A 17,544-nucleotide genomic window follows, 5' to 3' on the forward strand; every position below is an offset into this window, starting at 1 on the left:
ACATGTGTGAGACTTTTACACAGCGTAGCCACCTACAGAGGTCCAACATGCAGGGAGCACCTTCAGGCGTTCTGGAGCACCCAGACCAATTCTGAAATTTCTCTCCTACATGTAAAAATTATCATTTATTTGCTAGAAAATTACATAGAACCCCAAAACATATATGCTTCTTTAGCAAAGATCCTAGAGAATAAAAAGACGGCCATTACAACTTTTTATCTCGCACAGTATTTTCGCAGCAATTTTTTGAACGCGTGTTTTAAAAAAAACAAAAAAAAAAAACAGTTTTATGCTTAAAAAAAAAAAAAAAAAAACACAAAACAGTAAAGTTAGCCCAATGTTTTTGCATACTATGAAAGATTAAGTTACGCCGAGTAAATAGATACCAAACATGTCACCCTTCAAAATTGCACATGCTCGTGGAATGGCGCCAAACTTTGCTACTTAAATTTTTTTACTGGTTACATGTTTTTAGTTACAGAGGAGGTCTAGGGCCAAGATGATTGCTCTCGCTCCAACGTTCACAGTGATACCTCACATGTGTTTTCATATGTGGGCGGGACTACGTGTACGTTCGCTTCTGCGTGCAAGCACACAGGGACAGGGGCGCTTTAAAAAAATATATATATTTTATTGTTAATTTTACTTTATTTTAGTTTGACACTTTTTTTCCCCCAAAAATAATTTTTTTGATCACTTTTATTCCCATTATAAGAAATGTAAACATCCCTTGTAATAGGAATATAGCATGACAGGTACTCTTTACAGTGAGATGTGGGGTCAATAAGACCCCACATCTTACCTCTAGGCTGGGAAGTCTGAAATAAAAAAAAATTATCCTGGCTTCGATCGTAGCGGTGAGTATTGCAGGGTATTGCAGAGTATTGGGGTATTGCAGAGTATTGGGGTATTGCAGAGTATTGCGCAGGGTATTGAAGTATTGCGCAGGGTATTGAAGTATTGTGCAGGGTATTGCAGAGTATTGCGCAGGTTATTGCAGAGTATTGCGCAGGGAATTGTGCAGAGTACTGCTCAGGTAATTGCAGAGTATTGCGCATTGTATTGCAGAGTATTGCGCAGAGTATTACTCAGGTAATTGCAGAGTATTGCAGGGTACTGCAGAGTATTGTGCAGGGATGGATGGATGGCTGGATCTGTGACTGCAATTGTCACAGATCCAGCCACAGTGCTGCTGCTGCCACCCGCTCTCCCCCCTCTCCTCTCACACTGTACCGATCGGTACAGAGAGGAGAGGGAGGAACCGGCGTCATCACATGAGCGATCACGTGGTAAACGGCAGCTATCAGCGGCAATTTACCGCGATCCGTGATGCGCCAGGTCTTCTAGTAACTCGACCGCGCTGTAGACGTCTTGTCTATAGCGCGGTCGGCAAAAGGTTAAAAACGATCGTATGTGGGCTTCAGAGCATTTTTCACAATCTAAAAAATGGGCATTAAAAATTTCGAACATGCTCTATTTTGTTCACTACATTTTTAAGGTTGTAAAAAATGGTCGTGTGTGGGCTTAAACGACATGAAAAAAACGTGCATGCTCAGAAGCAAGTTATGAGATGGGAGCGCTCGTTCTGGTAAAACTAGCGCTCGTAATGGAGTAAGCACATTCATCACGCTGTAACAGACAGAAAAGCGCGAATCGTCTTACCGACAATAAATCAGCTAAAGCAGCCTCAAGGGTGGCGCCATCCGAATGGAACTTCCCCTTTATAGTGCCGTTGTACGTGTTGTACGTCACCACGCTTTGCTAGAGCATTTTTTTCCCACGATCGTGTGTAGGCAAGGCCATTTTAATGATCGGGTTGGAAAAAAAAAACATTTTTTTCTAGAACCTTAAAAACTTCATTTTTTAGAACCTGAAAAACGGTCGTGTGTACGCGGCATTAGTGTCTCACCGACACTTCCATGCACTGATGGGGAGGGAGTCAAGTGCCTGCAAAAGAGGCTTTGTGTGCTGTTTGCGGCACCAGTGCCAGGGGGTTGCCTACCCCTGTTCTATGTTTAAAAAAAGAAGAAGAAGAAAAAAAAAAAAAAAAGAAGGGGCACTTCACATTATTATTATATTGTATAGCGCTGGGCTTTTATGAATCAGAGGCTTCCTTCATTTATATAAAGTTTTTAAAAAGGTACAATAGAGCACAGCTGATTTTTTAGGCGTATTTGTATATACTCTATTTGTTGCTTTGTACACCAGAGGGTTCTTATGATGTTTTTCAAGGTTTTCTCACTTTAGCACAGTCTAGAGGAAGATAAAACAAGACTTGTAGTTCATTCAGTGACAGATTTCTGTGAATGAATGAATGAATGAAAGGACGGTGTGTTGCAAAATTCAGACTTTTCTAAGATGGTAGATGTTTTGGGGGTGGACAGGGGGTCAGCCTAGCACTGTATTACAGGTTACACTAAATATGGATGGTGGCTATGCATGCTTCAATAAATTATCAATTTCTTGTCCAATTATCTCTCCTAATAGGAACAATCAATCCATAGTGTACAACCCATTCAATCAATATGCCACACAAAAGGGAACTGGATTTCAACCAACTGTTGGATGATATCGTTATCAGTCACATCAATGTTTTCACCATGCCGTCTCATAATCTGATCAACTGAAATACAATTGAATTTATGACCAAAGCATATTAATACTGCCAATCAAATCAAAATGATCAATAATTTTCTGCCCTGACCAACCAAGTCAGTTTGATCGAATCCTGTGTAAAGAGATCAGAAAAGTAATGCCTATTCAATTGTTTGCCGATTTAAGAGTTTTGATCGAATTTCACATTGATCGACTTATAAAGTCAAAGCATGTATGGCCACTATGACATGCTATAAAAAGGTGGACTTAGCCCTAAAGCTGGCCATACACAGTTAGAATTTTGGACCTATTCCTGACAAAATTAAAGCTTCCTGTTGCCCTCTTCCCTCCAGCTCAACACCCCTAAAAAAATCAATAAATAAAATAAAATAAAAGGAGCTGGGTGAACAACTGTTAGCCGAACAGTGACTGCATTCTATCAGATACAGTTACTGTTCAGATAACCTGACAGCCATAAGTTCTGCAGCTGTCTAAATACAATAGCCAGCAAGAGAGATTTCTTCATCCACAATTTTTAGTGTGGATTAAGGAATATACTGTAATAAATTAGCGGTGCCTACAGTAAGGGATTTTTGTTTTAGCACGCTAGGTGGCCTGTCTAGGCTGAGCAGGGGGTTAATTGGGTTCTGGGATTCTGTGGCCCCGCTTTTCTACCTTGTGCATATTGATATTCATTCACAAACTTAAACGTAGTTTACTATGCTTCAGTTAAGCATGAACACAGGAGCAACCAGTACCGATCACTCGCTGTGTTCATTTAGAAAAAGAAGGGGCCGGTAAATTAAATATTTACCGGCCCCTTCCCCCGCTCTCCATCCCTTGCAGCAGCCGAGAAGAGAGGCGGGAAGCTAGCAGCACTGCAGGGGGGAGACAGGAGGTGCCAGGAAGCAGATGAAATAGGCACTGCACAGGGGGATTATGGTGTGCCCAGGCACACAGGAACACAGTGTACACGCCTATGGTTTGAGTGTTACTCGTCCTGAATGGCACCCCAAGCACAGCATGATTTGGCGTGATTATCACACAATAAAACGTGCAAAAATAATGCCAAAAACGCGTGTAAAAACGTCCCTGGCTCTGGGCCAAAATTTGGTCCCAGAGCTTTTTTTGGCACGAAAAAGGTGCATAGGGCAGCCCATTCAATTGGGCATGAAGGTTCGCAAGGTCAGGATAGAGACTGTTCAGTTATTGGTGACCTTTACACATCAGTGGGATTTGTTTTGGCTCAACCAACATTAAGGATGTTCACCTGCATCTACCTATCTGTCTCGTCATCAGTGGTTCTTCCTTTTTGCAGTGGGTAAACAACATTATTAGTTTGTGGCACTTACTTTTGGGTTGGCATCAGCCTCCAAGGTATTCACAAAGGTTCTGACTCCAGTCCCTGCTCTATTGTGACTACAGGGGGGATCTGAATAATTGGCAATCTACTTCTGTGAACAAACTCTAACCCCAAGCTGGTCTGTTGATATCCTCAGAATATTGAGGCTGACAGTATCGTAGTAGATTTTCTAGGTTATGTCTGGAACATGGTTTTTCTGCCTTAACAGTATACAATAATTTCACATACCTACAGGCGCACAACCCTTTTTGATATTTGTCTCCAACCAAAATGATACACTTACTCTAAGAGCTTGGAAGTGACTTCTTGTTGTGCACCCATCCTACACTACCATTCTGTTCTGGTTTGTGTGGGGTTAGGAGCTGTGTCCCTGTGCCTTGATAGTATTGAGGTTTCCCTTCACTCCTTTTTTTTTTTTTTTTTTTAATTCTTTATTTTATACATTTTTCAGTTTTAAACAAACATATTTTCCAATTTTACCATTTCATATGGCTTAAATATGCTATTACACAAATTAACGGATTGCTCCTATCTCTCTTAAGACTTCTCTGTATAACTATTTCAAAGAAGAAACAAAAAACAAGAAAAAAAGGAGAAGGCAAACGAACACCACGACCAGAAAGAACCAGAACAGTCCCTCTTCTTCCCTTACCCAATGCCTTACCTACCCCCCCCCCCCCCCCCTACCTTCCCCAAAAAAAAAAAAAAAAAAAAAAAAAAAATTACTTCCCCTTCCCCTCTCCGCCCCCGTCCCCCTACCCCCACAGAGCTCCCTCTCTAAATCGTATATAAGGGGTCCAAGTCGATCTATAATTATCCTCTTGTTCTCTTATTCCCGCAGTTAGCTTCTCCATCTGTTGGATTTCTGATATTCTGCCTAGCCATTGTTGTCTAGTAGGGCTGCTTGTACTTTTCCATAAGATTGGTACACAAGCCCTTGCAGCCGTCAAAAAATGTCTTATCAAGGACTTTTTGAAATTAGTCGTGGAGATTGGTATGTCTAGTAGTAAGCAGGTAGCAGGGTTATCTCCCAGCTCTACATCCAATACTTTTATTGTGTCCATGACCATTTTCCAAAAGTCTTTTAACTTTGGACATGTCCAAAACACATGTAACATTGTGCCCCTCTCATCCCCACACCTCCAACATCTGTCTGAACTTTCGGGAAATATCCGCTTTAATGCCACTGGCGTTTTGTACCACCTGGTTAAAATCTTGTACCCCCCCTCCTGGTACCTTGTGGCTAGGGAAGCTTTATGTGCAAAGTTAAAGATTTTTGTTTTCTGCGTTTCCGAGAATTTCACTCCTAACTCTCTTTCCCAAGCTTGTACAAATGGTAATTCCTTTGGGGCTTCTAGATCCACCCATAGACTATACATCTGAGAGAGGGAATGTCTCATCTCTTCTCCCTTCAAACATTGTTCCTTAAATCCTGAGAGCGCTCTGAGAGGACTTCCTTTTGGGTTCAATGCTCTGATAGCAGTTTTTAATTGAATTTGTCTTAGAGGATCAAGTTCTTTTCTCACTGCTTCCTCCCTTCCCTCCCTCCCTGTCCTTTGGTTGTCCCCTTCAAAATGTATTATTCTACTCCAGCCTAAACATTTTATCGTGTCGAAACGAGGGTCTACAAGTCCCAAATGGAACTTGGGGTTCCCCGATACCGGCGTGAGTGGGCTTGGATACTTCGAAAGATTCGTTCTCCTAAATAGTTTTTTCATTACTCTTAGAGTAGCTCCTAGAGTTGGGTGTTTTTTTTACCTCCGATGGTATATCTTCCTCGTGAATCCACACCATACCTTCTAAAGGAATGACTGAAATTTTCTGCTCTATACGTATCCATGGTTTGGACTTCTCTTTTATACACCATTCAACCGTCCTAGCCATATGTGTCGCCTCGTAATATCCTATTGGATCTGGGAAACCCACTCCTCCCCTCTCTTTTGGTAAGGTCAGAATTTCTCGCCGTAACCTCGCTGGTTTTCCTGCCCATACAAATTTCGCAAGTCTGGATCTTAAGTCCCTTAGAAATCCCACAGGGATCTTCACCAGTAGGGTTTGGAGTAGGTAAAGTAATCTTGGTAAGACATTCATTTTCAATATGTTTATTCTCCCGAACCAAGTGAAACTTTCCTTGTCCCATTTCAGGAGATCTAGCTTGATCTGCCTTACCAAGGGGGCGAAATTCAACTCAAAAATTCTATGTAATTTTTTCGAGATTTTAGTGCCCAGGTAGAGTATGTGTGAATCTGTCCATTTAAAAGGAAAAATTCCCTTGTAATTGTTCCTTGTTCTGTCGATTTACTTCTATCCCCATCGCCTCTGATTTACTTTGAAGTTAGAGAGGTCTCCGTAGTCCCTCAACTCTTTCAGCAAAGCTGGTAGAGACAATTCTGGGGCCACCACCGAGAACAAGAGATCATCTGCGAATGCAGCCACTTTATATTCCTCTCCTTTGACCTGAAAACCTTATATCCGTGTTTGATCTGATTGTTCTCAGAAGTGGCTCCAGTGTTAGGACAAAAATAATTGGAGAAAGTGGACAACCTTGTCTTGTACCATTTCTTATTGGAAAGGGGTCGGATAGTGCCTCGTTTACCTTTACCCTTGCCGTCGGGCAAGAGTAGAGGCTAGCAATCCAATTTAACATTCCTGACTCTAAGCCTATGTGCTTTAATGTTGCGCTCAAAAATCCCCAATCCACCCTATCGAACGCTTTTTCCGCGTCAGTTGATACTAATGCCATAGGGGTCTGGTAATATTGGGCCATGTAGATTATACTTAGCGTTCTTTGTGTGTTTTCCCTTCCTTCCCTACCGGGAACAAATCCCACCTGATCTGGATGAATAAGAGAGGGAACATGCGCCACCAATCTATTCGCCATTATCTTGGAAAATATTTTTAAATCTGTATTCAGTAGGGATATTGGACGGTAACTTGAGCATACCGTGGGATCTTTCCCTTCCTTAGGGATAACTACTATATGCGCTCCTAATGTTTCTCCTCTCATCTGCTGTCCCTCTTTCAATGAATTAAAGGCCTCCAGAAATGTAGGTATTACTTGCTCCTGGAAAGTCTTAGAATATTGTAACGTGTACCCGTCTGGGCCTGGGCATTTTCCTGCTTTCATTTCTTTAATTACCTCTAGGACCTCTCCCACCGTGATTGGATTTTCCATATCAAGTTAGCTCTCATTTGGAATTTTAGGCAATCCTGACTCCCTCAGATACGTTTTTATTCTTTCTTCTCTACTCTGTATCCTCCCTGAGGTAGGCTGTTCCTCTAATTGATATAAGCTACTGTAATATTCTCTAAACGCTCCTGCTATTAATTGTGAGGAGTACACTAGGTTATCTCCTTGTGTTTTTTGGATCTGGATTCTCTCAGTGCATTCGCTAGCATCCTGCTTGGCTTATTACCGAACTCGTAAAAGGCCCTCCGGCATCTGCTCAACTTGGCTTTCGCCTTGTCCATGAGAAATAGATTGAGTTTTTCTCGAAGAGACATCAGCCTCTCTTCAAGGTCTCCTTTGTGCGCTTTCTTGTGTTCATTCTCTACTATCTTAATTTCCCCAAGAAGGGTGTCTAGCTTTGCAGTGAGGATTCTTTTTCTGTGGGCCCCCATTGCAATAAGTATTCCTCTCAGGTAGCACTTGTGTGCTTCCCACTTACAGAGCGGGGATGTTTCATCATCATTATTCCTCTCAAAAAAAGATTCTATTTCCTGCTTTATTTTCCCTTCGTACTCTGGGTCTTTAATTAAGGTTTCATTTAACTTCCAGGTCCACTCCCTATGTCCCAAAACTCCCCACTCAATAAGACAGCTAACTGGGGCATGATCAGAAATTGTAATTGAGCCTATTGATGCTTCCCTTACATTCATTAGGACCTTTTGGTCCAGGAATAAATAGTCAATTCTTGTATAAGTTTTGTGTTTATGGGAGTAAAAACTATAATCTCTTTCATGAGCATGCAATGCCCTCCAGCTATCTACTACTTGTAGGTCATGGATTATGGTCCTTGCTTTTCTCAGTTTACTGTTAGATATGCTGTAAGACCCCCTAGACGAGTCCATAGTGGGGTCCCACACCATATTCATGTCTCCTCCCAGAATCAAAACCCCTTCTCTATTTTCTTTTATCACTTCTGCAAATTTTTCCAGGGTGGGGACCGGATCTTCATTCGGAAGCTAGATATTGACTAACGTGACCTTTTGCTCGTTTATTGTCCCTTTTATCAGTAGAAACCTGCCTTCCTCATCCACCACTACTTTAGATTCTTTCCAAGATATATTTTTAGCCAGTAGGATTGCCACCCCATTTGCTTTTGAGGACTGAGATGCCCCCATGTATATCACTGGGAATCTCTGAGACCTCATTTTTGGGATTTTATCCTTTCTAAAGTGAGTTTCCTGGACAAAAACTATTTGTGATTTTAATCTCCCTATTTCTAACATTAATTTTGTTCTTTTTTCTGGAATGTTTAACCCTTTCACATTATACGAAGTTATATTTATTCTATTCATCTCGTAGCGATTTATCTGATAACTCTTGTAAACTTCTATTACGGGCACCAATTATTTCTCACGCTTCCTCCCTATCTATATGAGAGAGCGGCGGAGGGAGGAGGCGAGGACAGAGAGAGGGAGAGGAAAAACAATAAAACAAAAAAACACCCTCCCCCCCCCTTGTATCTCGGAATCAGGACCACCGTCCGATTGTCCGAGTAATCTTTATTGACCCTCTCGTGGTGACAACTCTCCCCTATCCGAGATGTCCCACCTTCACCCAGGGACCAAAACAGGAAAAAAAAAAAAAAAAAAAAACCCCCAACGTCTCCGACTACCCCCCAACTGGAGGAGAGACGCTTTATTGGGGGAAAGTGTGAAAACACAGCGGAGAGTCACGTCCGCAGCCCCCCGTCCGATGCTCGCCCTCTTTGTATTATTGCCGTATCCCCTATCCTTGTACCTCCTGTATATTGCCTCTTAACTTTAAAAAGCTATGTCCCCTCTAAGTTGTCCCTTATTGTGTCCCCCTATCATGAGGAGGACCATGCCTCGTATTCCTATTACATAAAAAAAAAAAAAACACAACAACTATTAAGTTGCAGATATTATAAATAGATGTACGAAAACCTCCCACTAGAGCCCACTTAACACGCTATCCTCTTACTTGACCCTAATCTCTGGTCAGTCTCCATTACCTCCTTCATACTATTACAACATGTTCATATATCACAAAGTAACAGTCGTGTTAGCGTGTTCCACGTGAAGTAGTAGTCATATTTAACAGAGGTTGCAACAAATAATTATATTAGTATATAATATGGTTGATGCCATATAAAGTAATATGTAGTAATAGCCAACTTGGTGGATATAGGATATAGTTTAAGAAAAAAAAAAAAAAAATCATAATGGCAGGTACGTTGTGAGAAGAAAAAAAAAAAAAAATTCCCTTTTCTTTCTGTCACAATATTTTACTTCTTCCTCTAGACATCGTACCATCTCATCTTCCTCATCTTCCTCCCTTTCCTCCTTCCTATTCTCCCCCCTCCCCCTCCCCCCCTCCTCCTTGGATCTACCTACGCGTCTGTTGGTTCAGAGGGCCCCACCCCCCCCCCCCCCCCAAAAAAAAAAAAAAAAAAAAAAAAGTCACTCCCCACTTCTATTATGTAGACCCCCACTTCTATAATATAAAATTACCCGTCTCCCTTTCTCCCTCCCACCCCCTCCCCCTTAAGTAATACATCCCCCTAAGGTGAGCCAAAAAAAAAAAAACTTCACATTCCGTGAGTCGTGTTTCTCGTGCAATAATCCTCTTCAATGTCTTCCCCTGGGAAAAAAAAAAAAAAAAAAAGGCGGGTGATACACGTCTACTTATATTACCTTGTTATGCAGTGCAATCCTAGGGCCCTCTAATTCCAGGAGCCTCAGTCGAAGTGTGGTCAAGTGTTATTCTGTGTAAATCCCCCCCTCCTCAACCTCACCCTCCCTCCCCTCAACCTCACCCTCCCTCCCCCCCTCCCTGGTGTGCCCTCATTGCCCAGAGAAGGGGAAGGAAAGGCAAGACAATTCCTGATACTTAGACTCCCTGTGCCCCTTTAACACTCTATCCACCAGTCCTCGTATCCCTTTTTTCCCTTTTTTCGGTGTACTTACACCTATGCATATCCTATTGCTCTATCCACATATACATATACATATTCAGAGCGCACAACAAATCCACATCTATTCCAGATCCCTTAAAAAAAACAAAAAAACCCCCAAAAAAACGACGGGGCCAGCGGACATGGTTAATCTCTATCATACATTTTGTCATACCTTTAACACTCCTCAAAGTCCCGAATCCCGCCCCCCCCACACCACCTCACCCCACCCCCTCCCCCCCTAAGAAAAGTCCACCTGGCCCCCTAAAAAAAAACAAAAAAAAAACGCATCCTAAACAAAACAAAAAACCCCCAAAAAAAAAAAGAAGGGAAAAATTTCCCCTACACATCCTCGAGACATAGTCCCCCCCACTGTTGTCTGTAGGAGACCATTGTCAGACCGCTCCCTTGCACAGGGCTCCATGCCCCAATCTCCCCTCTTCTTCCTCTCTGTTCAAGAAATCCACTCCCTTCCGATCCTCTTATAGGAGTAAAAAAAAAAAAAAAAAAAAAAAAAGGGAGCAGAAAAAGAGTTGCTCTCACGAATTGTAGTGAAAAGCAGGCCTTGTACCCCTTACCAATGGCCCGGCATTTGCCTATTTATTATTTATCTGTCTCTCTCTCTCTCTCCTACCCCAAAAAAAGGAGAGATTTTCCATCCAGCCTCTGGGGAGGGGAAGAGAGAAAAAGGAGGAAGAGCACCAAAAAATAAATAAATAAATAAATAAAAAAAGAAGAGGGGAAAAAAGAGGGGGAGTTCCCCTGACATCATTTGGAACAGATCTTCTTTAGCTGAATAGGTTTTTCCTTTCCCCTATTACTGACAGGTCCAACCAATTAGGGACACTTATTGGATCTGCTCCCAGGAATTGAAAGAGTGTCTGAAGCTGCGAGGGCTCGCTCATAGTAACTCCTTCCTTCCTTTTTTACTATTAAGGCCAACGGAAACCCCCACCGATAAGTAGCCCCCTTGCTGCGCATATAGTCCAGTAACGGTTTTAATAACCTTCTTCTGTTTTTGGTTTGCCAGCAAAGGTCTTGAAATATTTGGATTTCCGCACCCTCCAGCACCCCCAAAGACCCTTCCTTCCATGCCGCCCTGAGAATCTCTTCTTTCGTCAAGTAAAAGTGGACTCTGCATAGCACGTCTTGGGGGTTCACTTGATCTTGGTATCGTACTGAGGGGATTCTATGGACTCTATCCAGTTCAAGAGCAGCGTCTGAAGGTTTTTTCAGAATTTTATTCAATAGGGAAGTTACAACCTCTCTTAATTCCAAACCTTCATATTTATCCGGAATACCTTTAATGCAAAGATTATTTCTTCTACTTCTATTTTCTGTTTCTTCAGCCTGCAACTGCAGCCTGATCAAATGTCTCTGCTGAAACAGTAACTTTTCCTCTAACTCAGTCAGTCTAATTTCCATACCATTTTGCATCTCCTCGCATCTCCCAATTTTCTGGTCAGCTTCCGCTACCTTCGCATGTACATTTTCAATCTCACCCCTCAGTGTAGCAGTGATGTTTGCTACTATCTGCTGTATGTCTTCTTTGGTAGGAAGAGCTTGAATGAGCCTACTGATTTGCCCAATGTCTGTGGAGGATCCAGTTTCTCCTCTCCCAACCTCTTGTATGTGTTGTGACTTTTTTGAGGCATGCAATCCTGATGTCTCCGCTGGCATTGTCTGACTAGTCATTTCAATACCCTGGCCTTGCTTAGGTGCCTCCATGCTTAGACCCAAGGATGGACTCCCACAAGTACCTAGTCTAGGTTCTGTTGGGGGCCCTAGGGCGGGCTCTTTAGCAGCCTCTAGGGGCCCTCCCAGGGATGGCAAAGCTCTATTTGATATATTTAGGGTAAGTGGCTCCTTTACTATATCCTCTACTGTGTGTTCCACCCTGTGTAGAGCCAAATGTCCACCTGTGGGTGTTGATTGCTGATCTCCTTCCCTCACAGTCTCAATGCATGAAGCTCTTCTCACCTGATTTCCAGAGGGCTCTGCTCTCTGCTCCAGAGGCTTCTCCTTCCCACCTGTCAGCCGTATAGCCGTTGCTGCTACGGGAGCTGCCGGCTCTGAGGATAAGGGAACTGTCCTTCCCGACGCTGATGATACGCTCTCAGTCAGCGAATTCCTCCTACTTGTTCCTCGATCCGACTGCTCACTCCCCTTTCCGCTCAAGAACCGCGTGATCTGCGCTTGGCTCGATTGCTGTAGGGCAACCCCGATGTGCTTCGCGGCGCTCCGTCCTCGTCGTGACATCTGCCGCTCGAGCCAGGCTTTCTCCCCGCTCAAGGGGCGTTCAAGGGGCGTACGGGGTTTGCAAAACTTTAGCCGCTCTCCTGGTTCACGAGCACCGCGGGACTCGGAGGACTCTCCTGGCGAGGACGCCTACTCCGCCATGCTTCCGACTCCTCCCCCCGGAAAACGGAAAAGTAACAACTCCCCCCCCCTTCACTCCTTAATGGGGCGATTTGATTGTTGGCCCCAAATACCTTAAAGAGTCACAGGTCTTCCTTGCGTTGCTTGTTCATAAATCTTAGCGGGCATTTCCTATTCTGGGTCTGTATCGGGGAGGTAAGTTTCTCCTTGTTGGATCTCGAATTTTTCTTTGGGACACGATTTGTTTGCCCAAACTCCTATTTATTCAGAGTGGAAACTGGATTACTGAGAGCCCCTGGGAGTTCGCAAATCCTTTGGGCATTTGTTAAATCTACATTGCTTGAATCCATAAAGCACATTTATGTTAAGGGGCCATTCTGTTGTGGAGAGTGTGCCCCCCCCCCCCCCTACAAGTGGTGGCATATATACCTGCATGTTTGGAGGGGTAAAGAGACATCACCAGTTTTATATTATCGTATGGACTTTGTTTGATTTGTTAATTTGATTTTTTTTTTCATTGTTGTGTTGAAGCACCTTACTGTATTTTATTTTTCAAAAGTGTTTATTGTACAATTATATTATAAATAATATATAGATACATTTTTTTTTATTGCGTTATTGAAGTGAACAGGGGTAGGCACCATTCTTCTTTCTCTATTCACAAAACAACATTGAGGCAGAAAATGGAAAAGTGGGCTTGACACAAAAATATATATATGATACCAACGGATTTGAAAAACAAATTCAACAAAATAACTGAAAGATGCTTACTCTACTTTAAACATTCGATTATGCAAGATTCCCTGACCAGTTGCCTGCATAATAAATAGCGTGCATGTTGTCAAAAACTGATGGGAAAATCCTGTCCTAACTTTGGAGGAATCTTTTGGGTGTATATTCACTCAAAAGATTTCTTAAATTAATCCTTGATAAATACACCCCCTTATACCCATTTTTTTAGGCAGTATGTTGGCAAAAGCAATGTTAACATGTAAAAAACAAACAACTTAAAACCATAAAAGTTCAGGTGCTAAACCATCACAACACATGTCAACATTTGGTACTTGCCTGGAGTTTGCATGTTCTCCCTGTGTCTGCGTGGGTTTCCTCCGGGTACTCCGGTTTCCTCCCACACTCCAAAGACATGCTAGTAGGTAAATTGGATCTCGTCCAAATTGGCCCAGTATATATGTGTATGACTGTGTCCCTAGCGTGTCATGATCCTACGGGGTAAAAATGACCGCACCAAGCAGATACTGGCTGGAAAAAGCGCCCAGAGGCGATTCAGTTTGCATGCGTTGCGCTATACAAGATTATATATATATATATATATATATATTCACACACACACACAATATATATTAATAAATAAAAAAATAAAGTGATCACATAATCTGTTCTCAGTTAAATTGGCTTGGAGAGCTGGAGCTAGAAAAAGCACTGTACACTGATCTTCCCAATGAATGGCTGTGCTGGGTGCCATGTCAGCACAAGTCTTGGCTATTGGAGGACAGAAAGGCTAATGTCTCAGCACAGCCAGAAAACGGACCAAGCTAGGATGGATATGCTTCTATGCCTGGTATGGTCAGTTTTAAATAGGAAAGCATGAAAACTGTCAGAATCAGCAGATATTTCATGCAAAGAAAGCAATACACAGAGAACAAGATATGTTTCTGTTGTACCATTTAAACGTATCAGGAATATGAAATGTTGGGGTAACATACTTAACTTTCTAGCTCTAGCATATACTAAACACATATATTTGGCAGGTGGACTTTCCCTTTAAATTATAAAATTTAGATTATTATTAATAAATAATAATAATATTATTATTATTATACTAGTAAAAGCTGTGTAATTTTCTTGCACAAGGTCATGCATTTCATGACAACTTAAAGCGGGGGTTCACCCTTAGAGGGCACTTTTCCCCCTTAGATTCCTGCTCGTTTTTACTAGGGGAATCGGCTATTTATTTTAAAATATGTGCAGTACTTACCCGTTTACGAGATGCATCCTCTCCGTCGCTTCCGGGTATGGGCTTCGGGAATGGGCGTTCCTTCTTGATTGACAACCTTCCGAGAGGCTTCCGACGGTCGCATCCATCGCGTCACGATTTTCCGAAAGAAGCCGAACGTCGGTGCGCAGGCGCAGTATAGAGCCGCACCGACATTCGGCTTCTTTCGGCTACGAGTGACGCGATGGATGCGACCGTCGGAAGCCTCTCGGAAGGTTGTCAATCAAGAAGGAACGCCCGCTCCCGAAGACCCATACCCGGAAGCGACGGAAGAAGATGCAGCTCGAAAACGGGTAAGTACTGCTCATATTTTAAAATAAATAGCCGATTCCCCTAGTAAAAACGAGCAGGAAGCTAAGGGGAGAATTTTTTTTTTTTTACAAATGGGTGAACTCCCGCTTTAAGCATGCATGCCATTGTTAACACAAATATTAATATAAAAGGTACAAACACACAAGATTGTTTGGTATGGGCAATTCTGGTGATTATTTGTGTATGTGTGTGCGCACAGATGAGTGCAGAGTGCAATAGCTGGGCAGATGGTCTATCGGGTTAATTGGTACTAGAATAAGACGATATATTGGAGATGTCTCCTGACAAGGTCTGTCTGCCCACTCAGATGTGCAGGGAGCTGAAGGAAAGAGATTATTCTTGCGGTTTCTTTATGTTCAGCTGACAATGAAAATGACCAGCTGTCACTTTCCATTATTTGGACATCATGCAAAACTAAAAAAGAAATATGTGAATTAAAATGTGCAATATATTGCAGCACACCAGTACTTAGATGTGGCGGCGGCGGCGGCCGTTCCACCCCCCCCCCCCCAACACTCACTTACTGTATTGCACTTATGAAGGGGCGTCATCATCCCAGGACATAACTACAGAACACCTCCCTCTCTCTCCATCACCATAACACAGTGGGTAGAGGTTTTGTAGTTCCTATAGACATCTAGGAGCAATGCTCACTGGTAAGGGTGCAGCACAGGCAGAGAGTTACCAGCTCACAAGATTTCTGGCAAGATGTACAAGTATTTTTTTTTGCACTTATCAAACAGATATAACAAAATGCTTTCCATGATTTCTTTAAACACATGAAAAAGGGAGCGAATAAGGAGTTCATTGTTCGGGTTTACATACAATTTTTAACAGCATCCTGAAATTAAAGAAAGACAGAAAGCAAGGTCAGTATTCATAACAATATTATTTATTGTGTAAAATAGCGGACACATGGGAACAATATGCAAATATTTCTTGTAATAACACAAGAATAAAATTCAAAGAAACGTGGTCACTCTGACTCTTCTTCAAACTCAACAAGTGGAGCATGTCGGCTGGCTTGTACACCTTCTCTGAAGTGAACCTTTTTGATGGTGCCTGCTTTGGGTGCTCGTATTGTGTGCTATAAGAAAACAGATGGCAATTCAATTTTTTTTTTAGAAAACATTACTTTAAAGAGGTGAATATCAAGATTCATTTTTATAATCTGCTTGGCGTTCAAAGTTGCAAGGCCTGCTTTTTAAGTGTGCCCTCTCCGCCTTTTGAAAAGTTGTGTAGCACCCTCTAGTGGGCAACAAGTATAGGTAAATTTATTTTGGTAGGAATTGTGGTTAGGCCCCTTTCACACATGCAGATCGCTCAGATCCGCCTGTCAGTTTTTTCAGGCGGATCTGAATGGGCGCTCCATATACCTTTATGAAGCGTTTGGATGTCAGCGGTGACATGTCCGCTGACACCCGATCAGCCCCGATCCGATCCTCTCCGCTAAAATGTGACGGATGCAAACCCTATTTTGCATCCAATGAAAATGAACAGACGGTTCGTTTTCATCTGATCCCCCCTAGGGGAGAGCGGAGATCCAACTGCACAGTGTGCAGAGACAGACCTGTCATCTGCCAGCTCAGCAGGGATCAACGGAGGTATCCCCGCTGAGCAAGCGGATGTTTAAAAGCGCTCACGAGATCCGCATGTGTGAAGGGGCCTTACTGTGCGAGTTTGCAAGTAGGTCTAGTTATTGCAGGCCAGGCTGGATGGCTCTACAGGGTGGGTCTCCCCCTGGATCCCGAAGCTTGGAGAAGCTTCTGAAAGTTAGTAGGCAGAGGCAAAGAGGACCTGATCTGCTTACTGTCAGATTATCCCCCCCCCCCCCCCCATTTTGGAGATTTCCCTTAAATTTCCTGTCCATAGCCAAAACAGAAAGTGAGGAAATCCCTGCAAATTAAGGAAATTCCTTGGGAACCCCCAGGTCACCAGAACTAGTCCCCAATTGCAAGATTGCCCCCTCTGTTACTTTTCTGGGGACAAACCAAAATCTGTGATTTTTTTTTTTTACATTCAACGATTATGGTAAAGAGGACAAATAGAGAGGGGGGGGGGGATCTCCTCAACAGTGGCACAGACAGCAATAAAAACTGAGGAGCCTTTTAATCTCTCTGTTGGCTCTGTCTCCAGGCTGGAGCCAAGGAAAGGAAGCCTGAGAGAGGAATCTCTATTACCTTTGGACATCCTGGTTGGCATGGGAAGATCTGATCAGTTGGAGGCCTGAACAAGAATCTTGCCCAGTGCAGCAGGGAGTAAAGATGTGAAGGTTTACAGTGGAAGAAAGATACTTCTTCATATAGTTTTTAACTTTGTGTCAATTCTTTGAAGACGACTGAGAGCTCTTGCTCCTTAAAAGATCTCGTCTCGGATCCATAGAGACTGCGTTTATGCCAGAGGGAGTACAGCCCAATATCTTCATTTTTGTACATATAGAAGATGTTTATCCTCTGATGTTTCTTAAAGTCAAGTTGGGCATCCCAGAATCCCTTTACCCTATCCAAGTTGTTTCCCCAATAAAATAAAAACAAAGCCCATGGACTGATTATTTGCGTCTGGATGCAAGTTGGAAATGTGTTGCATTGCTGTGCAGAAATAGGGGGAATCAAGATATCCAGTGGCCCCTGCAGGGGTAGCGCTACAGTTGTATAATATACTCACCTTTTTCTGGCTTTCATAGTGCAGGTGACTGCACCATCCTGCCGGCGAGATCCCATAGAATGTGAAGTAGAAAT

General features: G+C 42.8%; 1 protein-coding gene across 1 annotated transcript in view; it reads right to left on the reverse strand.

Moving 5' to 3' along the window:
* Positions 1-15,676: 15,676 nt before the first annotated feature.
* MCCC1 (methylcrotonyl-CoA carboxylase subunit 1) overlaps positions 15,677-17,544 on the reverse strand; it is a 58,338-nt gene continuing 56,470 nt past the window's right edge. The window contains exon 19 of the mRNA XM_040349444.1: positions 15,677-15,893. Within this exon, the coding sequence (XP_040205378.1) occupies positions 15,783-15,893 (111 nt within the window). The 3' untranslated portion in view covers positions 15,677-15,782. The remainder of the gene's footprint in view (positions 15,894-17,544) is intronic.

This window comes from Rana temporaria, chromosome 4 (genome assembly GCF_905171775.1).
Source record: "Rana temporaria chromosome 4, aRanTem1.1, whole genome shotgun sequence".
Taxonomy (NCBI): domain Eukaryota; kingdom Metazoa; phylum Chordata; class Amphibia; order Anura; family Ranidae; genus Rana; species Rana temporaria.